The sequence below is a fragment of the Magnolia sinica genome, chromosome 15, assembly GCF_029962835.1.
Source record: "Magnolia sinica isolate HGM2019 chromosome 15, MsV1, whole genome shotgun sequence".
Lineage (NCBI taxonomy): Eukaryota > Viridiplantae > Streptophyta > Magnoliopsida > Magnoliales > Magnoliaceae > Magnolia > Magnolia sinica.
In genome coordinates this window covers 66,227,337-66,244,879 of record NC_080587.1, presented here as the reverse complement: position 1 = coordinate 66,244,879, position 17,543 = coordinate 66,227,337, and the positions used below count along the sequence as shown (strand labels likewise).

At 38.1% G+C, this 17,543-nt stretch overlaps 1 protein-coding gene and 1 long non-coding RNA gene across 2 annotated transcripts; both read left to right on the top strand.

Annotated features, from left to right (window-relative positions):
* The first annotated feature begins 1 nt into the window (after window position 1).
* Window positions 2-9,758, top strand: LOC131226967 (uncharacterized). Its single transcript, XM_058222657.1, has 5 exons — window positions 2-210; window positions 6,244-6,305; window positions 7,321-7,695; window positions 9,180-9,260; window positions 9,730-9,758. Exons 1-5 carry the CDS (start codon window positions 2-4, stop codon window positions 9,741-9,743), a joined length of 741 nt encoding a protein of 246 aa, XP_058078640.1. The 3' UTR covers window positions 9,744-9,758.
* Window positions 9,759-15,701: 5,943 nt separating this feature from the next.
* LOC131227244 (uncharacterized) lies at window positions 15,702-16,584 on the top strand. The gene is made up of 2 exons (XR_009162132.1): window positions 15,702-15,803; window positions 16,206-16,584. It is a non-coding gene; the product is annotated as an uncharacterized LOC131227244 (long non-coding RNA).
* Window positions 16,585-17,543: the final 959 nt, after the last annotated feature.

Here is a 17,543-nt window from a genome sequence, read left to right as displayed (position 1 = left end):
GATGGAGGTTGTGCTTTACCTGTTCTGTATTACATTGACTATGGCTAGCTCTGTCAGTAGGACTCCTAGTTCTGGCCCATCTCACATCTATTATTCTGTTGTCAATCCTTTTTCCATTGAGGACATTCATGGCATTCTTGGCATCCTATTCGTACCTGAATTTGATGAGCCAAAGCCCCTTGGTTTCGACGATTCCAGAAAGGATGGGATGTACGTATCTATTACCTTCCCGTATTTACTGAAAATCCTGAATAAATCCTCCCTAGAGGTATCGAAGGTAATATTCCAGATGAATAGGCTGAAATGATCGGATTTGGGCGAGAAACCCATTGATCTCGAGGTGGGAGGAGGGACCCCATTTGAGGATATGTTGTGGTTGCGGATAGAAAACCGAGAACCAATGGTGGGTTTGATCCTGCAGCACGGATTCTGCCAGTCATGGTAGGGTCCGGAACCTCCGGACCCACGGGGATCGATCATCTGCGATTAGGGCATGAAACCCACTAGGGAACCCTTCGCTTCCACAAGAATCCTTCTCCTCTTACTCGAAAGAATGTACCATCCATCACATGATTCGACGTAAGTACTTTCCCATGAATGACATGACGAATAACTCCCTATCCGTAATGATTTAGATATATATTCTTTTGTAAGAATTTCATAGAAACGTGCTTATAACCATGTGGAGCCATTAGATTTCTCAAAACTCACAGATTAGTAATAACTACGAAAATGCCATTAACCTATACCCAGAATTCTAGATCACATGGTTCCCACGATCCGTTTCATGTGAAATTTTATACCAAGCCTAATTGTCATAAATTAACCATACACGTCGAATTTCAGCCCTTAGATCGTACTAAATTAGTTACTTGACGTCTATATCCGTTCGTACACTTATCAGATCAAGATTCTGACCCATCTATCTTGTTCACACCATATGAATATGCTTAACCCGCCATTAGAATTATAATCTAAGGAACATAGACATGTGAAAAGTCACTCGAACCTAACAATATACATGTCCTACCCCTAATCACTCTAGAAAACCACATTGTGTTCGTCCATTTACAAAACTAACAGTACGATCACCCAGATACATGACTAGAATACCAACCATCAAGTCTTGCTATTTTTAGCACGTCATCTGACCCTCTATCGTATGTGGATCCCCCAAACGGCCATCCGAATATTAGGATAATCCATTCATAATGAAGATCTTAGGCCATATGTAGAAACTACCGGCTAACTTCTCTATTAAATATATGAAAGCATTATTTTAAGAATCGGGGTAGTATATTCCGTTAAAAAGGCATCATGGTCATCTATAAGTGATCAAGGCCCAAATTGGACCAACAGAAAGGCCATGAAAAATAGGGGATACCCGCCAAACTTCAAGGCATTTGACAGTGCACTCTGATATAACAGACGTCGGAAGATGACTAGAAAATGGATGGCAATTTTGTAATTAAAGGATGTCAAGTGACTACGTAAGGTGAAGATGGTTTTAACGGTGAATACTATTTAATGCATTGACAAATCGTGTGGCCTACCTGAAGATCGGATCTACTTCAGATTTCGGACCATGGGTGAGGACGGCGTGTTTAAGATGGTGAAGGAAGTGGATCCCCTAAAAAATCACCCTAGTGGACCCCACCGATCACCTGAATTTGGATATAAAAAATGGGAGTTTCGTCCACTGACGAAAACATGTGACAGAAGGAAATTTCTAATGTAGATTTCACTCTACACTTTTACAACGTGTGGCCCACCTAAGACCTGGATCGGTCCCCTACTTGAGGCCATAGCCAAATAGCATCTTGTAAATAAGATGAACAAAGTGGATTTCCCTGGAACTCAACATAGTGGACCCCACCAATTCTAGCAAGGAAACGACCAAAAATCTCTGCACTCTTCCGCTTTTCTCTCCGCAAATAGCGCCAGAAACCAAATCCAACTCAAAACTCACTGCGTAAGAAATCCAAAGGGGGCCTACCCGGGCTAATCGGAACCGTCCACTTCTTGGAAAAAAGGAGTCCAACCCCACCTACGACAGTAGAAGAAAAGGGAGAGAGAAGATTAGCACGCAGATAAGCCGGAAGATGAGGTAGTTACATTGAAACAAGGCCACGGTTTAATCAGTTGGATAGACATTTTGCACCCCAAAATGAGATCCTGACCGTTCATCTTCAGGCCCTCTCAAAACTGACCCAGCTGATATAGGGTAGAGACCCAGAAGGTGAGACGGGGGCTGAGAACAACATTCGCTTCTTGGCTTTGCAAGACATCCCGTTTTCGTGTTCGCACAAAATAGAGTTGTGTAATGGGAGCTACGCCAAAGGATTTAGAAGTCTTTTGCACCTATAAATACCTTGCATCCGACTGAGGAGAGAGAAGGAAACGTGAGAGAGAATAATGGTCTAGATTCTGCTAGACGTACAAGCAAGAGGAAAGAAGAAGATGAAATAAGAGAAAGAGATGGAGCTCGAGTCGCTGCTAAGTCAACTCAATGTCGTTGAATTTGAGCTATCAGGTTGAGATCTAAGGATAGCATAAGGTAAGTTGTCCACGTGTATAATAACCTAGTCCTAGTTTTTAAATTAAACAACTGAATTGTATGAACCTAGATCTACGTTACAGGTCCAATCCTAGTCGTTAATCTTAACTATATGAGCCATGTGTTATTATAATCTAACAATGCGAAGTGTGTTAATTATGATTAGATATCGATCTTAAAGTATGAATACATCAACCCTAGCAATTAGAAGGTGATTTATCTTAAGAGGTGAGGGTTTTATCCTTTAAGCTTACGTTAATTTAAGTTGATATATTTATCCTGCCCTTTTATGCCTTCATGCTATTTTATCGCACCTTCTACATACCTTTTGTCTTTAATTGAATTGATGGCTTTTATCTTGCCTTTACACTTGTCCTTTACATGCCTTTATATGCTCTCAGAATTCCATTACTTTCCTTTTGTTTTCATTTTAATTTCATATCATCAATTATTATCCCTTTTGAGATTTTTTTTACATGATATCCATTGTGGATATGGATACAAGTCTTGCTTTTGCTTTTATTCATCATGAGTTGGCCTTAACCACTCTCCTCATACTTAAGTTGACCTTTGTCACTCACTGCCTATTCGAGCTGGTTACTGTCACTTGCCTCCTTTACTATAAGGGCTCGGTAGGTGTCTGGATATTCTTAACCTTCTATAATTTAATGAATTTTCTCTTGATGCAAGTACTATGTTGGGAATCCCTCCTTTAGCGATCGATTAAATATCATGGACGTAATACGTTTTCGGTACTAGCCCTAAGGTGACACGTAATTCCTTGTTCTCAGGTGATGTTGCATTAATTGGTGTGCGTCAGCCATTCTGTATACACAGTGCATCAATTCCTTTTTATGGGGAGGTTGGTTGTTGTAAATAGTCACTCCAATCTATGGGGCGTATTCTTTTGGTCATGTGTTGTGGCCGTCTCAGGTTAACCACGTAAAGCCATGTTAAGCGTGGGACACACCGGCAAATCTCTGTAATATGGGATGCGAGGCGAGTCGAATAGATAAAATCATATTCGACATTGTAGTGATCGCTAAGTGTGTTACACTACATATACTTTGCTAGGCATGCATCACATATAGATTGATTGCGCATTGGTACCTCTTGTAGTGTGGAGTACTTGACGTATCAGAACAGTCACATCATTTTTAAAAATCTCTTGAATTACTGTTAATCTTAAAGGATAACCATCACTATGAGTAGGACATTGACCATCTCCCAATCGTACCAATCATGTAGGTGACGTACAGATTAAAGACCTGGTGAACATCCTCCCTAAGGAAGATTATGTTGAAAGAATAAGAAGAAAAATTATGATTTAGTTTTATACTTTCGCTACGAACTCGATAAATGTAATAAGCTTCCATTAAGAAGGCATTTGATTATTCTTTTATACTCTAATAAAATATAATCAATACAGTTGATTTTGTTCTCATGAATGAGTACTTTCATGAATGTATCTGGATGTAATCCAATGAAAAAAATAAGGTGTGAATTTCAAAGCATCCAATTTATACATTATTAACACCCGGTTTTCTCGGGCACTAGTTTAAACTCTAGCCATGAAATCTCGGGCTATTACAGCATAAAAGGCCCAAAAAGTTTACACTTTTGATATTACATGGGCTGATGAGATATTTGAAATTTTGTTAGCTAGAAAGTTTATCAAGATTCTTATGAATCACAAGATACCTTTGACCGACAAATTGCTGAAAATTGAATATTGTAAATGACACGAGACTAATTCCCATTCAACTAATAAATGTATTGTATTCAAGAACATGGTCTAGGTTAATATCAACTACGGGTTGCTGAAGTTCCCTGATAAAGGCAAGGAGGTGATGTTGATCGTTATAAATCCATTCCCACCTAATCCCGAGGTTAATATGGTTATGAAAAATCTGAGAAGGGATAGTCAACTGTGACTGAGGGTTAATCTTAGCCTACCTAACCATGAGAGTACACAACAATGGCCAGGGAAGGGTTGACGTTAATCTCCCCACTCGACCACCATCCGGCCGGACACGATTCAGCAAGATGATCGAGGCTCACAACTGTGTGACCAATGTGTCAGAAGGACCATTCCGAGATTGGGGTACCCTCCTTAACCAAGGTCGAAAGGCAGATACATGGCTCTGAGAAGGGATGGAGGAAGCAGTCAGTATCGACCGTAGAGAACGCCTCTACCCCTTAATCTTCACTCTTAGGGCAGGGTATCAAATCAAAGGATAGTTAAGCCTCCAATAACCTAAAAGGGAGTCTAAAAACAAGTCATGCATCATAAATTCTCAGCAATGTTAGAAGCGTTGACTTGAACTCAAAAATATTATTAGTAGAGGCTTCGAGTGGCCATGAGGAGAGAGTCGGCAAAGGCTGAAGACGTACCCTAACCGAAAATAGTTCAACTGTGACCGTTCTGGAGAATCTCTTTGTTTGAAGAACATGTGGCCATTAGCTCTTGAGCATAATAAAAGTTGTAATACTTAAAATAGCTCAGAAATACTACGAGGGTAATGTCTGAGTTCAGAGATTGTGTTCAGAACATTTCAACCCATTGTGTTCCATTGCAACATGGTATTTACTTTGCCTTCCAGTTTTTCAAGCTCAATCAGTCCAGCCAAGTAAGATGGCGGGCGATGTAAAGGAATTCAACCATCTTGTGGTAATACAACATGCTTCCTTCCCATCAGAGGAAACGATTAAAGGGAAACCTAGAATGGACGAAACATTCACAAGTAAACACCGTTATGGAGGAATCAAGAGCTAGGTCAAAAAGAGTAGTCCTAAAAAGATCCACTCACGATATGATATAGCATCTCAAGCCATTATATGTATTTGCTCACCTCAAAGGTTGCCCAGTGACCACGATTCTGGATGCCAATGGGGCTTCCGTCAATTTCCTACCACTGAGAATGATGTCAAAATTGGGTAAGACAATGGCCTACTTGATCTCGTCAAAGCTCACTATCAGTAATTTCACTAGTCATGTTATAAATACTCATAGGCTTTTGCCAGTCGACTTGACTGTCAAGAATAAAATGGTGTTAGCCCCATTTTTTGTGGTTGATACCTTATCTAGTTATAATGTTCTACTTGGCAGGGATTACATCCATTTTTTTACATGTATCTCATCATCTATACACCAATTCATAATTTTCTAGAATTAGGATAAAATTGAATTGGTTTTGGCCAATAATAAACACTTATTGGCTACTTCGAATGCAAATGAAACCTATTACTATGGCGAAGAGGTAGGTCCAATTCAATTCACTGAAAGGAATAAGCATGGCCAACCAACTGGAATATCTCTAAAAAAGAATCTAAACAACATCGTGCAAGATATCACAGAAGTGATCCGTCTAATCGATAACTTGCTGAAGGACATTATTCCTTTTCGGCCGATTGCGCATTGCACTATCGAAGAAATCCCAAGATTGGTACATTAAAAGATAACCAGAGCCGAGCCGATTTCATGGCCAAAATAAAAAAGCTCGAAGAAAGCCTAAAAGAAGTCAACAACGACTGTCTAGTCAACATGGTCGATGTAGGTAGATGTTTCAATTGAAGAAAAAGACACGGAGCTTAAGGAAACCCTAAATAAGATGGAGGTATGATGTAAAGCTAGAATGTATGGTGCTTTTGTAAACAGTGCTATGAGTAATAAATGTTTGCATTAGATATGATACAATTGTTGGGATTCCCGAGTTAAGCAATGTAGCGGTGGTTCAGTTCCGAAAAGGTCAGCATGTGCAATAGAAATAAATGTGGTTTCCCTGGAAAACGGCAAGCAAATCCCCATCGTTGCCAATTCTTGTAAAAGCCTTTCATAGCTAGTTACGTGAGATCTGGATGGATTTCCTTGGTGTATTTGGAGATCTCGGGGTTATATAAAGAGGATTTTACAATAGTGCAACCGAGGCATATCAAGTAATGCAACGATATTGCTTGAGCGGCCGATGGAAGAGCAATCGTATGTAAGCGATTACAGGACAAATGGTAAGAGCAGGAGCAAAGAAGACCATGTAGTATTAAACAGTTATAGTAACAATCAGAATGTGTGAAGGATCTAGATGGATAGGATAAGGCTATAAATAACAAAGGAATTCAGAAAGAAAATTTTGTCTCATACTAACCTAATCAAACCCAAACATTATCTTTTAAATATCCTTCCAAGTACTTGTCATTTTATAGTCCTTAGGGTAATCATTCTACTTTTTTACAATTAAATTACATGTCTTAGTATAATCCTTTATTTTTCGCTCACCATTTACATTTTATAGTGTAATCCAAAGAATTAATCAAGTAGTTGGTAATCTTAACTGTATTTTGGGTCTACGCTCATAAGCTGGATTCAGTTCTATATCTAGGAAGGTGCTTTGTGGTTATTCATTGTGACTGACTATAAAAATTAATTTCTCATTTTTTTAATCTATATTGAAATATCCTTGGTGTAACCCATTATCATAGGACGATTCATACCCTCTAAATATCTCATGATACTATTTATACATCGAGCGAGTATCTGAATAGTGGCCCATCTCATCCAATCTTGGTCATATACAAGGGTCATAGTTATTGGGTTCACTACAAGAAAAATGGCTATTAGGGGCGTTTTTAGCATAGGCGGCCACAACAAACTGCCACTGTAGATGAAATGAGGGGCGTTTTTATGTGGCCGCCCGTGTACAAAACGGGCCACCCCCACTATTTTTTTTTAAAAAAAAAACCCCCAAATTAAACCCGATCCCGCGCAGCGCCCTATCCCCAAATATCCAAAACCCTTACGTGCACCTATCCCAAATCCATCCCGCCTCTTCTTCTCCCACCTCTTTTCTACCAAAACCCATCCCCAAAACCCTTTTCTCCCTCTCCTTCTGTCTCTCTCGATCTCCATCTCCCTCCAAGTGCACCCCAAAACCCTCCTCTCCCTCTATTTCTCTCGATCTCCTTGTCTCTCTCAATCTACATCTTTGTCTCCCTCTCGATCTCCTTATCTCTCTCGATTTATCTCTCCCTCTACAACAACGACGCATCGTCTCCAGCAACAATGAATCCTCTCCAGCATCATCTTCACCACTCTAAGTGCGGCCAGCAGCCCCCGCCCTTCACCTCATCCCCGGCCATTTCTGGTAAACAATGGGACCAATGATCTAGATGGTCTGGGTTTTTATAGATGTATGTCATTTATCCAATGGATGCAGATATAGAATAGTCTTGCCATTCATCATTTGTTGTGAATGTTTAAGGTGTGCACAACATGTGTTTAATGAAATGTCTCCGTTTTAACAATTTTTATGTTTTTTTTCTCACAACGATCTTCAACTTAAAGCCAACCTTTTCAACAACCAAGATGGCATACATGCATGATATGTTGGCCATGGGCAACTAAATGGATGGCAACCTTTTCGTCCATTGAGGTTGATCAAAATAGCTCCATCTCTGGTCCTTACTCATGATGGGACAGATGAACTTAAATAAAAATTCCAAGTAAGAAAATCAGGACCGAAGGATTCTTGTTTTAAATGTAGGTGTCACTCTTCTTGTTTGGAAATTGTTTGATATTTTCAAGATCAGTTAAAGAGTAATTCTATTGTATGAGTTAGGAAAATAAGAGATTTTGAAAAGATGTTCTGCTTTAAGGGTGTAAGCTTCTGAGTGAAGCTAACTCCATTGCTGACAAGAAGTCATCTCTTGGAATAGCCTGTCTATTTTGCTATACATGGGCCAAATTTGGAATAGGGTCTGTTTGGATTGTTGGAAAATGGGATACAACAATAGAGGAAAGAATATTGTCACCTGATGTGATGGTTCCAATGGTTTTCGAAAATCAGTTTTCTTTTCCTACGACTTCCTCAGTAAGGGATCATTTCCTTTTCCTCTCCATGGTAATGTGAAATGGAATTTTTTATCTTTTGCCAATAAAACAGTCTTTATGTAATAAAAAAGATGAAGTTAGTAGATGGGTTCTCTCAAGTTCTCTTCATCTCTATGTATCATGCTTGGTGTGTATTAACAAGTATAAAAATGACTATACATTCATATCACTACAACAAAAAGGGGATTAGTCGGCACTTTCGGAGTCGCATTGTACCGGCACTGAGCAAAACAGGGCGCTGCTAAATGAGGTGTATAAATACAAAAAAAGGGTGCATTTGAGTAGTTTTGTTCTATGATTTAAGTGTTAATCATAGTCAGTTTCAGAGCATTATTGGTAGCTTTTTTTTTTTTTTGCTGCTACTCAGCGGTTAATTGATTATATAGCTTCATGGTTGTTTGAGTAGTTTTGTTCTATAATTAACTCATCTGAACATTCTGGATTTATAGTGTTAACGGTTAATTGATTTGTGATGTGCATTTGTTTATTCATGTTTAGGAATGACTTTTTATTGCAGAACAAAAATACTATTCAAAACTAGATAGCGACATGAACTTGTTGGGGTTATGATTCTATATGATGACTTCATGCTATCAATCTTTCTTTTGCCATTGCCAACTTCGCAATTGTTGAGCTTTCATCATTTTATATCGAGACTAATACTCCAGTCATTCATATTTGAATTAGTAATGTTCCATCAGTTTCTGTTCTTCATTGAAATGCCAATGTTTGTGTAAGAGAAACAAGAAGTTGTCATCGAAAAGGTTGTTCGAAATAAACACAAATGTGTCACAATTGTGAAAGGCCTTGAACTCTTTGGTGAGCAATGTCCATTGTCCACTGCAATTCTTTTTCATTTTTAGTTCAAAAGTTTGATGGAATCCCTTTGTTTGCTAGAAGTTTCTAATTTTATTTTATAACTCCACATGATGCATGGCTTATTGTTTCAAGTGTTAAACTAAGTGAGGCTTCAAAGAAGCTTGGAAAAAAATTCTCAAGAGTGGGTTTGTTGCAACCTTTCTGTGAAAAAAATAAAATCATTAACATTACCTGATGATGATGATTTGTGATATCTCTCCATTTCCTCCTGTAATATAATGGATTGGGTCTTGTACCAATTGTGCCATGCTGACACTTGTACATGAGCTTTACTACACACACGTATGGCTTAGCAAATCTATGTTTTTCATTTTATTTTTTTTGGCTTAGAATGACATGTTCAAAAACATCAGTGTAGTAGTATCTATGCCTGTAACTAAGCTATTTTCTCTTTATGTGCTTTGCTCAGGTATTTGCACTTGACATTCTTACCTCCTATTGCACATGGTATCATAAGGGCCGAGGCCCCTCACTTATATTAAGGAAATTTTTTCTTATTCCCTAGTTTTAAGCTGTTTTTTTTTTCCCTCTTGGGATTGCCAGCTTGGGAGAACACCTGACCATGGATTGTATGGCCTACCTGGAACTATCATTTAGTGTTGTTTATGCAATAGATGAGGAAATTTACAAAGACCTTTGGAGTCTATGCTTTGGTTTTTATGGTTTGATCCATTTTTGGTTTCAGGACATCAATTTTCACTATTGGGTGGATTTCTATAGAAATGTTTGCCTTTTGTGATTTTTGATGCTCATATAATGGTAGTGGAGTAAAATTCTTCCAAGAAACATTCCACTGGTATGCAAGACTTATCTTGGTTATGGCGTTCTTGAAGTAATGGAACAAGAGAGGTACTTGTGTTCTCAATACTTTTAGTTGTGCAAATTAAACATTTCTCCAGTTAGTTTGGCTAGGGTTACTTAATATATCTTGGCTAAAACCATTCTGTGTAGATTGAAGAGGTGATGGGATGTCTTGTTTCCCCTTTCCAAGTACATTTATTTAAAAGAAATTCTTAGATGGCTTCTTGCTAATAAAAGTATTGACTCTCAATTGAAATGATGAGCCAAACCTCATCACTACAAGAAAAATGGCTATTAGGGGCGTTTTTAGCACAGGCGGCCACAAAAAACCACCATTGTAGATGAAATGAGGGGCGTTTTTATGTAACCACTTGTGTACAAAATGGGCCACCGTCGCTATTTTTGGATTGTTGCAAAAGAAGGTTGCAAAACAGAGGTTTATTTTATTTTTTAATTTTTATTTTCAAGTGGTTTGATTTGGGTTTTCTCTAAAACAGAGGCCCTTTGTCTATTTTATCAGTTAAATGATTGTTAGGCCATGTTATATCCATGATAGGTCTGCAATTTAACCGTTATGCATAAGACTATGCAGTTCATGATTCTCCACCATAGAAACAGTCATGTTTTCCATGCCAACCTGGAATTTGTAAAACGGACTTGCTATCTGGTGGAACACGTATACATCAAATGTGTTATGAATCAAGTTTTCTTAACTATCTATTCTTGTCTACACGTGAGGAGCACATGATTAGACCATAGACCCGAGTTTTGGGCCAACACATCTAAGTTGTGGCTCCACCCAATGAACAGTTAGGATCTCAATCATGTGTGGATCAGGAGTCCCATTGGAAAATTCTGAAACAGATTTGTTATAAGTCCATGAATACATTTCTTTTTCTTCACTATTTGGAGTGCTTCATGTAGCTTTTCCTTGTTTGACTGTAGGTTTATATTCTTGAGTTGGGAGCTTTGTGTATCATGTCTTGACATCTTCACAAGTTCACATTTTCTTTTTCCTTTTTGTTCTGTTTTCCTTGTGTAGATTCATATTTTTATAGATGAATGTGAAGTTTCCTATTAATTGTTGTGGGTGTTTTTGGTTTATGGGTTGTTGTCCATCACAAAGCATACTGAAGCATGGACATTTTCCGCATGTAGTACTAAGTGTAGGAAATTCTATATCATGCTCAAAAAAAAAAAAAAAAAAACCAAACAAACTATGGACCTAGCTTGTATAATAAGAAGTAGCTTGATTTTTCTATAGAATATTGATGTCATATTTGGATGAACCTGTTTGAAAATGATTAAACCATTGAGTGAAGGGCATATTATCCCTTGATCCCATCATCTAGATGTTAACATCTAGTCCCCACATAAAAATAGCAAAGGCCAGCTTTTTTTTTTTTTTCAACTAGCTATGGAAATGGGTATTCCTTGTTGTGTTAGAAATTGGTACTTAATGATGAATGTACTACTTGTTGATTTATTTTTTTTTATTTATTTTCTAAGTCGTCATCATCATCTAAGCCTAAGCCTTTATCATAGCTAGTTATGTTAGGCTTTCTCACGAGCTGAAATATGTTTGACTAATGCTCATCATGACTTGAAAATGTAAAGCATGTAGCAATTTTGGATTGAGTTAGACACATCTACACAGTTTATTTTTATCTTAGTTTAATTATGGAGGGCACATCTAAACTCATCTAATCTCTTTAATTTAATTTTAATTTTATAAGATTATGATTTGTGATTTGAATTTTGCATTTGCATGTCTTTAATTTAATCTCTTCTGTTTCTTTTCTTTTTACATGTGGTCACTTAGTCATCATATTTGTATTGTAAGAGTTCCTATCATACCTTTTAGTAAATTTGCATATAAGTCTTAGGCTCCATTTGGTCATCACATCAATCTTTATGAATATAATTTTTTCTCAAACCAAATGGAGCTTAAGCCCTTTTTTAACTCCGCCACTGCAACTTCTTGCATTGCCGGTCCCAAGCCCGGGTAAAGGAGGAGGGAAAAGGGCATCAAGGTGAGTTGTGTCATTTTCTTCCATTTTATTTTACAAACAACATTAATCTTCTAATCACTCGACTAATTTTCAAGTCACTTGACTAATTTTCAGGTCACTTGACATACTCGGCACGGCCCACGCTCTGTTTGGTTGTAAGTGAAATTGATCTACATACTTTCATATGTACTTTCCCTATTTCAAATGTTATGGTCAATATGAATAGAGCAGCATGAATGTTGGGACATGGATTTCTTGATTGCAACCTGTGTTTGCTATCATGCAAGGCCTATGCATGGACAGGACTGGGCATGAATATGGATTACGAAATGATGTATTTTAATAAGGGAGTTTGATGTATTTTAAGAAGGGAGTTGATATCGTCCACACCCACCATTTTTCCATTGTGAGAATTGAAATATTACGCTTTTGTACTATTTCAATTCCCAAATGGAAAATTTGACTGTATGCTAGTGACAAAGGTGGGTGTAAATTGTGGGCTTCTTGAAAGTCACATGAGTAAACAAAGGTGACACTGGACATACATCCGATATACATATGGCACACTAATGATACTCCCAATTGAATGATCCAAATGGTCCAAAGGTTGACTATCTAAATGGGTGGTTAATAAACATTGATAAATTGCTTGTTTCTGATCCTTACATTTGTATGTTACTCTGGCGCATGTGTGGGTTTAGCAAAGCTCTCCCAATCCATGCTCCACCATATCAACCTCTCATTGCTTTTGGATTCTGTTTAGTTTCTGCTTGTGATTCTATCAGATTTCTCAGCACTTTGTATGTAATTCATATTCAATAAAGGAATGAGAAATGGCTAGTATCGTCCTATTGCATTTTGATCATGAATGCATGTTTACCTACCAGTTTTTAATGGTTTATGATTTGTTTGTTTACTTCCTAAAGCATTGATATTAATTTTGCACACCATCCCTTTTGTCAAGGAATACTATTCTTCTCGTGACAACTTAACCATCGATCACGTTTTGCCGGTTTCACGAGGCGGTGAATGGAATTGGGAAAATCTGGTATGCGTTATAGTTTCTTGTAGTAGTCTTCTTTTCGCATTCTGTTTTCTCATTGATATGCTGAGTACCGGTTGTATCATCATTGACATCTGAATCTAATAACCGAATATCACAAGGAATCTTAGTTTCAGTATCAAGTATGTGGAATCTAATGCATGCAATATGTTAAGCAGATCAAGACTTTACATTGAAGTTCTCCTTAAATGACAACAATTCACTGATAACTAATAAGTGGTTTGATCAGCCCCATGTGGCCAATTAGTAAGAATTAGACCTTGAAAAGAGATGAAGAATGGAAGGTGTACTCTCATGTTTATTCCAAAAGGTTCATACAACCAATATTGCCATCATCATCTAAGCCTTACCCTGAATAATTGGGGTTGGCTACATGAATCCTCTTATGACATTCCGCTCTATCAAGGGCCATAACTTCACCATATTATAGGACCAACAAAATAAACATGAAATACCGCTATCCCCGCTCTCCCATATTAAAATAGTTACATAACTATATATGTCTGTGTGCACCCGCTATGTGCCGCTCTCCCATATTAAAATAGTTACATAACTATCTATGTTCATGTACTTGTGGAATAAGTAGCTTATCTTATGCAACTTACGATCCAAACACCCCCTAAATGATTTTCTTCCCGATTGCTCGTTTAAGGCATCCCCTTGTTCTTAACATTTACATTTTGTTCTAGGTTATGGCTTGTGCAAAATGCAATTCAAGGAAAGGGCAGAAGACTCTGGAGGAAGCAAACACAAAGTTGATTAAGGTCCTAAAGGTCAGCCACCTATCCATCTACACCGTTGCTTTTCTTATATGAGAATTATTGAATGCCCCCATGGTGCTCTCCACATCTGATGCATGCAATGTTGTCCAATTCATACAATTCATATCATATTCATGATTTGAATTTTATATCATCTCGTATGGGCATACTATTCAAATCATACACCCAAATTGCAAATATTAAATAATTGTACAATTATCATACAAATTGTGTAGAATCGTACTATAATTGTAGAATTTTGTAAATGGGCCCAAAATTACAGAACATATCAAAAATTTTATTTTTTTTATTCATTTTTTTTCTTCTTTTTTCTTATCCCTCTGCTTTTAAAGCATGAAAAAGGCTCCTTCCTATGCTTATTCATTTTTAGCTTCTTTTGATTTACCCATATTTTCTTTTTCTTTTTTACCCTTTTTTACTCTTGTGTAAGATAATCTTCATGTACTGGAAATGAGCTGCTTGCTCCAATAGTTCTAAAACTGGGTGATTCGACTCATAACTTGGCTAAGTCAACTTGACAAGATTTCTAATCGAGTCGCTTAGAAACTTGCTGATGATGGGGATTAGCTTCTGACTCGCCAAGACTCACTAAATCATCTTGTCAGCTTGGTTGACTCGACGGCAAGATCCAAACCAAGTCACTCGTTGAGTTAAATGTCATTTAAACAAACACCCAAAAAAAAAAAAAAATCAAAGCGGGAGAAAGGATTCAAACACCTGACCTCACAGCTTAGCTAGACACGCAATTACCACCTTGCCATGCATTGCTTTTGGTTAAATTAATCCTCTATTTTATAATCATACTATCATAAACATTTGTTGTTATTCTAAACACTTCTTAGTCTAATCATTAAACATCAAGATGATTAAAGTAGAGTCTTCGGGTCAATCGGACCCTACTGGACATCGAATCGAGTCAAGTTTTTAGGTTTTTGAACTATATATGATTACCCTCGATACCACAGGCCCCAAAAGTTTTTGACATACTGGCAATACCCCTAACAACAACAGCACTACATATGCTCAAGATGAGAAGAGGCATGCCTGATGAGTGGCGCTAGTACCTATCAATAATTGTTGACGGGAACTTGAATACTGCAATCACATCCCTCCATTTCTTCTCCCCAAGAACCTTTTCAAATCCACCTCTTTAGTCACCTCTCCATATAAAAGATGCAAATCAAGCCCTTTCCCTCCAATAATAGGAATCATGAATCTTGTTCCAAGGGTAGAATGAAAACGTCTTAGAGTGTCCATGAAAACTCCAGGCTTGTTCATAACCTCTTCATGTAAGGCAAGGGGCAGGATTGAATGGTATTAGGGTGGATGGCATGGATTTCTAGGTAATGATGGTGTTGTCAGTGGATTGTCTTGAGATCCATGGGATTGCTATATCCAGTCTGTTTGGCACGCCTGGCCAATCCAGGGATTAAACCTTCCCATCCCTTCCAATCCCACGAACCAAACATGTCTCAGGCAAATTTGAAGGGCTTAGGGTGGATTGGATGGGATTTAAAGGTAAAATGATGGTGTTGTTAGTGGATTGTCTTAAGATCCATGGGTTGGGATCAGATTACCGACTCTGTTTAGCATGCCCGGCCAATCCTGGGATTTAACTTCCAATCCATTCCAATACCATCCAATCCATTCCAATCCGACCGGCCAAACGGGCCCTAAGGTAAATTAATGGAATCTTACGAATATGAATGAACTGAATGAATATTTATCATCTATATTCTGACTGTTGAGTTTTCTTATTTCTTCAGGTTTTGGATCCTTCTTGTACATGCCTGACTAGCAATGAAATCCACTTCAAGAATATCAGGTGATAACTTTTGTTTACTTTTTCTTTCTCAACTTTTTCATACTTGGTGTGTTTTTCTTACTGGTTTTCTTTTACAAGGCCAATTTTTGTTTCCTTTGTTGCTTATGATTTGCAATACCTGCCAGCAAGCAATTGAGTAGGGGTTGTATTGTGGTGCTTGTAAACCTTGTAGCACCATATAGTTTGATACAATGACAATTTATTAATGTGATTGAAGTTCCAATTGAAGCCAGATCATTAAGAAAAAAGGAAATGAAAAAAGAAAGAAAAGAGAAGAAAAGTTCCAATTGATACAATGACAATTTTTTTTTACTGTGACACTTTCCCAACTATAGAGGTGACTTGTGAAGCTGATTGTCCTTTTATTTTCTTGTTTATCATGGGCCTTGATTGTTTATAAAGGTTCAAGCCCTCAACAAATAGAGAGCCTGGTTCTGCAACACTCTACAGCTCCAAGCAGTATAATCTCAATGTTGTGCCACTTACTGAATCAGCTATGCTTCTCAGCCCATTGCAGGGAAACTTCCGAAGGAGGAATTTGGGCTCATTGCAAGAAAAGGGCCTACATCACACATAGTGGACATGTGATCAAGGCTAGTGAGGTTGGTATTGTAGACATTTGCCAGAAGATGTGGCTAGGAAAGGAAGACATATGATCGGTCCAGAAGGGGACCTTACTGAAACATTTCATGTGGAAGGCTAGGAAAGGAAGACATTTATAGTTTGTTTTGAAAACTTTAAATAGACCATTAATTGTTTTGTTGATATTGTGCTAATTGTTATCTTGATGAACATTAGATTATTGGGTAATTCAAATTCTTGTCATCAATCATAGGTTTTTGATAGTTATGTGGATAGAGATTTGATAGTCAGATCGATGGAGATTTGATTGTAGGATAGCAATTATAGGAAAGGATTAGTCAGAATCAACAGGAATTTGTGTGAAAGGATTAGTAAAGAATCGGTAGCGATTTCTATTATCGGCACTTTTACCGGCGTTTCTCCCAATCTCTTTTTAGCACTTGTTACATCTTTACCGGCGTTTGTAAGAGGCCTTTGTTTTACCGGCGTTTTGCAGTTTTTACCGGCGCTCGTTTCGTGCGGTTTGCAGCACGCGCTTCTGTACTTTTTAGCGGCAGTCACCAGAAGCGCTAATAAAGTATATAAAGCGCCGGTAGAAGTCAATTTTTGGCGGTGGCGTTAAAAAGGCCAGTAAATGGCGCGACCGCCGCTAAAAGATACAGCGCTGGTAATTCTTCTACCGGCGGGTTTTAGACTTTTAGGGGCGGTTTTGACCGCTGGTAAAGGTCTATTTTCTCGGACTGGTTTGAATTTAGCTGTAAATTTAATTCTAGGGTGAAAATTCGATTCGGCCGTGACAACACTGAGCACGTGATAAAATTGCCGAAAACAACAAGCAACACATCCAACCGTCAAGGATAGCTGTGATGTCCCCACGCAGATTTGGACCATCCAATTCTCTGATCCGAAAGAGCTGATCTCATGAATCTCACTAATGTAACCACGATAGCTTGGCGTAAGCATTGCAATTAGCCGCATACCCGGCAAGTTGATAGGAACCGCCTACTGACCACTCTATCAAGACCAAAGGTGCAAACTAACCATTCAGTCCGGTTCATACGCTGATTTAAACCATTCATCTAATTCACACAACACTGCAATGAACCGTGCAAAGGTCCAAACCGTTCACTAGATACGCATCTTAGGAGTCCATCACAA